Source organism: Cnephaeus nilssonii, assembly GCF_951640355.1.
Source record: "Cnephaeus nilssonii genome assembly, chromosome: 15".
Taxonomy (NCBI): Eukaryota; Metazoa; Chordata; class Mammalia; order Chiroptera; family Vespertilionidae; genus Cnephaeus; species Cnephaeus nilssonii.
In genome coordinates this window covers 44,301,365-44,307,397 of record NC_137086.1, presented here as the reverse complement: position 1 = coordinate 44,307,397, position 6,033 = coordinate 44,301,365, and the positions used below count along the sequence as shown (strand labels likewise).

At 54.3% G+C, this 6,033-nt stretch overlaps 1 protein-coding gene across 2 annotated transcripts; it reads left to right on the top strand.

Annotated features, from left to right (window-relative positions):
- Window positions 1-3,667: 3,667 nt before the first annotated feature.
- Window positions 3,668-5,821, top strand: EGR4 (early growth response 4; the record flags this gene model as incomplete). Of its 2 annotated transcripts, none has more annotated exons than XM_079792217.1 (2): window positions 3,668-4,109; window positions 4,512-5,821. In XM_079792217.1, the coding sequence occupies 2 exons, from the start codon at window positions 3,668-3,670 to the stop codon at window positions 5,819-5,821; spliced, it is 1,752 nt and encodes a 583-aa protein (XP_079648343.1). The 2 variants fall into 2 exon arrangements, with proteins under 2 accessions (XP_079648343.1, XP_079648344.1); XM_079792218.1 differs by having other exon boundaries at window positions 3,977-4,109; window positions 4,515-5,821.
- Between the last annotated feature and the right edge of the window lie 212 nt (window positions 5,822-6,033).

Below are 6,033 nucleotides of genomic sequence, written 5' to 3'. Positions count from 1 at the left end.
GGCCCTCAGATTGAAGGGTCGTGGGTTCGATTCCAGTCAAGGGCACGTACTTCGGTTGCAGGCTCGATCCCGTCCAATCGATGTATCTCTCACATTGATGTTTTTCTCTCTTCTCCTCCCTTCCACTCTCTCTAAAAATCAATGGGAAAAAATGTCCTTAGGTGAGAACTAACAACAACAGCAAAAGTAAACTCTACTTCACCTTTTTCTATGGAAATTAGAAATTTCCTCTCATACCCTCCCCTAAGGTCACACACACACCACCACCACCAACAACAAAGACAACACCAACTTTCACACTGGCTTCCAGGGACCTTGTATGCATTTCTCAGCACGTGTCTGATATGACCATAGCATTGCTATCCAAGGCAGTCATCCCAGGGAATTCTTGCAGGGATGGGCACAACCAGATCATGATTCCACATCATACCATGTTTGAAAAGCTAGAGGGGGAATCCTTCATCTAAAGTCATCCTAGAGCAGGCGTCCTCAAACTACGGCCCGCGGGCCACATGCGGGTGTTTTTGCCGTTTTGTTTTTTTTACTTCAAAATAAGATATGTGTGGTGTGCATAGGAATTTGTTCATAGTTTTTTTTAAACTATAGTCCGGCCCTCCAACGGTCTGAGGGACAGTGAACTGGCCCCCTGTTTAAAAAGTTTGAGGATCCCTGTCCTAGAGTGAATCCTTTTGTAAAATGAATGATTTTTCCCTACGTTATCTTATGAAGTAGACTAGCCTGGGCTTAACTCTCAGTCCTACCATTGAATAGAAGTCTGGCCACGAGCATGTTATTTAACTTTTCCAAGTCTATTTCTTCATCTGTGAAATGGGTCTCCAATTCCTTCCTCCACAGAGCTTTTGTGATGATTAAATATGTTTGTAAAGTGCTCAATGTATGTGATCTCCCTTTTTTTCATTGTGTAAATTTGTGTTTTGTATTTGAGGTGGGAATTAATGTGGAGCTTATAGGTCTATGCTCCTATCTCTTCCACCCACTTCGAATGATCTTTATTCTATCTGTGTCCAAAATCCCTTTTTTAAGCCATTAAAATCAGGGGGGAAGGATGGAGAGGAGCTGTGCTGGGAAGGACTACAAAATGTCCATTCCCCCTTTATATTTCCTCCTCCTCCTCAAGGAACCAAATGCAGATGCAACTGCCCTTCACAGGTAACCATCCGTGTATCAGTGTGCATTTGTGTGTCCACTGAGAGTGGCTAGCCCCCACCCAGACCACAAGCTGTGTTCTTCATCTCCTCTCCTACTCACTTCTCCTTTCCCAGATCTGCATTTAGGCCTGACCTCTAACAAGATAAAATAGGGGGAGGTGGACCCTTGTCTAATGCAGGCCTAGCCCAAGGGCCTTTGGCAGAGAGCAGTAATGGCCTGGGATTTGCCAAAAGAGTGGGGAAATTATCCATGACTAAGAAGCAGGAGGAATGCTGTGGCAGAGGGAAGAACAACAGAAGGGACAGGGAACCTGGGGCTGGCCAATCTGGCCCGACGGGGAAACCTGGGGAGCCCTGGACACCTGCCTAGCCAAATCCCTCTGCTCCCCCTCCCGCCTCAGCAGCAAAGTGCCAGAATGGATTTGAGACATGTGTGCCCTGCGTGTCTGGTGTGGGCTTGCCTGGTCTTGGCAATGCATTTGGATTAGAATCAAACTCAGGTCTGAAATAGAGTTTAAAATAAATAGTGTTCTGTGTGTCTAATTCTTACAGACATGTGCTGGGTTTCTGCATTTCTTACATACAAACACATTGCTGCTAACATAGAACTGATCTGTGGCATTTGCTAAAACATACTGCATTTGCACAGCTGAGAAAACCTTTGTATGATTTCCAAACTCAAGAAGAAAATGAATGCTAGTGTGTTCTCATGTGTATTGCAGGTGATCATGTGATGACATATTCTAAGAACACACACGTAGGGTCCTTGTGGGTTGGGGAAAGGGGCAGCAAGGAATGGAGGTGGGTGTCTGGGTCCTGGTAGAATAAAAACCAAAATCTACCTTCTGGCCCATAGTAGACACTTAAGGAATTAATATTGAATGAATGAACATTGAGAAACAGAATGAATGAATGTTTGGATAATGGACATAGGGTGAAAGTCCTGAGAATTTGGTGGGTATCAGTCAGCAAGGGAGACTGGGATATACAGGGCTGGTTATGCTGTAGCCCATCACCCTTGAATGACTTTGTTCTCATTCCTAGGAAAGTGGAGAGGGAGGAGGGAACCCCAGGCCTGTCCTCCCCACCTTCCAGCCCAGAGTTCAAAGAAGTGGTGCTCTTGGTAAAGAAAATATGCTATCCCATGTACTTATTTGATCCGCTAAATTGTCCCAGGAAGGAGTTAAGTGAGCTATAACACAAAATAAATTTTTAAACTATTATTTTAAAGATGAGACTTTAAGACAGAGGAAAACCATCGCAGGATGAGATCAGGAGTGTAGGCAGGCTTCTTTGTGGGAATTGACTGATATGCAGCCAAGATCCACAGCCTCCTTAAGGTTAGGAAGGTTGTTTTGTGCGTTTTCCTGCTCTCTCTCTCTCTCTCTCTCTCTCTCTCTCTCTCTCTCTCTCTCTCTCGTTGTTGTTTGTTTTTCAGAAGGAGCCCAATTATTCTAGGAACTGATTCTAGGGAAATACATCCTGTCAATCCTCTGTGTGTTGCTGAGGACAACATCCCTAAAGTATGACATTTATATGGAGGCAGAAAAAAGTTCTACAGAATTATCTCATTACCTTGTAGGTGAAGGAAGAGTGAGCAGGAATTAATTGGCCTTACTTCTCTGGAGGACAATTTGCCAGGTGTCCATCAAAATTTTACATACCATTTGACCAAAATTTACACTCATTTGAATTTATCCCACAGATATATTCACCTGTATATAGTTAAGGATACTGACTACAACAATGTTGGTAAAAGCAAAAGGTTGGAAACTTCCTATATGATCATGGATAGCAGACAAATTGATCTCCTTTACAAAGGAGCATTATACAGCCTTAGAAGACTTTCAATAAAGACTTTTAATTTTTAATTGAAAACATATCCTTGGGTACTAATAGACCTTTTCTCTCACCATTAGCAAGTAGTGTGGTCCTTTACAATTTGTTATTTTTCCTAGAATAAACTAAAACAACTACTAAGGAAATGAAAAACACAGGTGTGAGAAAATAACGAAAAACTGGTTTACTGGGTACCCCAGTGCCTAGAACTTAATATGCTTCAACCCAACTGCTCTTTATAGCAAATTTATGAAGTAGACACGTATACGTATCTGCATTCAACAGGTGAGGAAACCGACGCTCATGGAGATTAAGAGACGGCTGGTAAGTGGCAAAGGGCGGATTCGAACCCCGCACCGTGGAACCCCAAACCCACGCGTTTTTTCCTCGCCGTCCTTCGGCCTCTGCCTCCAGGCGGGAAGCGCACTTACTGGACGTCGGCCCCCACGCGGTGCAGCGCCCCAGCCAGGCGCACCCGCGGCCCCTGCGCGCACGGGGCTCCGCGCGCAGGGAGCGCGCGCGCACGCAGCGGCGAGGGCCCCGCGGCGGTGGCGGCGACGACGTCACAGCCGAGCTTTCCTTTTCGGGAGTCCCCGGCAAACATCCTGTGTCCATGTTTGGGCATTTACGTCACGGCGGCAGGGCCGGGGCCTCCCGAAATGGCAGTGGCCCCGGGAGTCGGAAGCCCTGTGCCAGCGCCGCCGCTGCTATATAAGTGGGGGGGCCGCTGCTTGGGGGAGCCCGGCTGCGCTTTGAAGAGGCGAGGAGCGGCCGCTCGAAGCCGGTCCCAACGAGCAAGGGCGCTACGGCCTCCCGACCCCTTTTCCAGAGGTGAGCGCCGGGAGCCAGGAGCCCGGGCACCTGGGTCTGCGAGGCGCGGGGCGCCCCGACTGCCTGCCTCCCCCGCCATTCGCGCGCCCCCAAGCTCAGCGTGCGAGGCCCCGGTCCCCCGCAGCAGCCGCCGCGCCATGCTCCACCTTAGCGAGTTTTCTGGCCCCGACACGCTTCTGCTCAAGTCCGCCGACGAGGGCTGTTGCTCGGAACCCAGCGCCGAATTGCCCCGGCTGCCCGTCAGGGACACGGCCGCCGGCTACCCAGGAGGTAAGAAGCGCGGCTGGGGGTGCTCAGACGGCGGCGCAGTGCGGGGGCGCACGGTGCCTGAGACAAGCTGGGATTGGGATGCAGGAGGTGTGGGGGTAGCGGCGGTAGGAAGCTCTGGGGTCTTGGGGTGCGCTCCGCCATTGCCACCCCACCGGGCCATCAGCGCCTCCGTAGGAAATTGTGCGTGTATCAAGGTGTCCTTTTTGCCTGTGCACGTGTATTTTGGGTGTGCATGTTTTTGTGTGCGTCTTCGAGCGTATGCCTGCTCCAAATGGATTAGATTAGAATGTGCAAAAAGACGCTTTATGTGTATCCGTGGGCACCAAGGGACCCTTGGGTAGGGGACGCGACTCGAGGCGCGCCCTTTTCTGTGCCTGCAGTTGATTCCTGCTCCTTCCTCAGCAGGCGACTTCTTGAGCTGGGCTTTGAGCAGCTGCAGCGCCGGGGGGGATTTAGCCGACTCCTGCTTCCTGGAGGGGCCGGCGCCCACACCCCCTCCCAGCCTCAGCTACAGCGGTAGCTTCTTCATCCAGGCAGTGCCCGAACACCCGCACGACCCTGAGTCACTCTTCAACCTCATGTCGGGCATCCTGGGCCTGGCACCTTTCCCCGGCCCTGATGTGGCAGCATCCCGGTCTCCGCTGGACGCTTTTCCCTCGGTCCCCGACGCCTTTCTGGCGGGTCCGCCGGACCTTTACTCCCCGGACGTCGGCGCTGCCGCCTTCACAGAGGCGTTCTGGGAGGCCTCGCCCTCGGCTGGCACCCCTTCGCAGTGCCTGTATGAGCCTCAGCTCTCCCCACCCGACGTCAAGCCAGGCCGCCGGGCTCCTCCGGCCTCTCCAGCGCTGGACACTGCCTCGGCCTTCAAAGGTCCCTATGCTCCCTGGGAGCTGCTTTCAGCCGGGGCCCCAGGGAGCTGTGGGTCCCAGGGAGGCTACCAGGCGCCCTCCGAGGCCCGTTTCCCCCCGATGGGGACCAAGATTGAGGATCTGCTGTCCATCAGTTGCCCCGCGGAGCTGCCGATCGACTCGGCCAACAGACCCTACCCCACGGGGGCCTACGACGCGTTCCCGCTGGCCTTAGGGAACTTGGGGGAGGGGGCCGAGGGCCTCCCGGGGCTCCTGACCCCTCCTAGCGGGGAGGGAGGGAGTAGTGGCGACGGCGGAGAGTTTCTGGCCGGCACGCAGCCTCAGCTTTCCCCGCTGGGCCTCCGCAGCGCCGCGGCGGACTTCCCGAAACCCCTGGTGGTGGACATCCCTGGGAGCAGCGGCGTGCCTGAGCCTCCAGGGCCGCCGGCCCCTTTCTCCCCAGCTAAGGCGCGGCGCAAGGGGCGCCGGGGCGGCAAGTGCAGCGCACGCTGCTTCTGCCCGCGGCCGCACGCCAAGGCCTTCGCCTGCCCGGTGGAGAGCTGTGTGCGCAGCTTTGCGCGTTCCGACGAGCTCAACCGCCACCTGCGCATCCACACGGGCCACAAGCCCTTCCAGTGCCGCATCTGCCTCCGCAACTTCAGCCGCAGCGACCACCTTACCACACACGTGCGCACCCACACGGGCGAGAAGCCCTTCGCCTGCGACGTGTGCGGCCGCCGCTTCGCGCGCAGTGATGAGAAGAAGCGGCACAGCAAGGTGCACCTCAAGCAGAAGGCGCGTGCGGAGGAGCGGCTCAAGGGCCTTGGCTTTTACTCGTTGGGCCTCTCCTTCGCCGCCCTGTGAGGGAGAAGTAAGTTTGTAGGTTGGGGCGCCACCGCGCCGCGCGCCGAGGAAGACCTGGCCCGCCCCTTTCCCGGCACGCCCCGGGGCAGGCCTCCGACCCGGCTGGAAGCGCCCCCCGCCAGTGCCCCGTTTAGCACCGGCACCGTGGACAGCTCCCGCCGTCCAGGATCGTCTTCTCGTCTGCCGCGCTTGAGGGAAGTCATTTCCTTGGG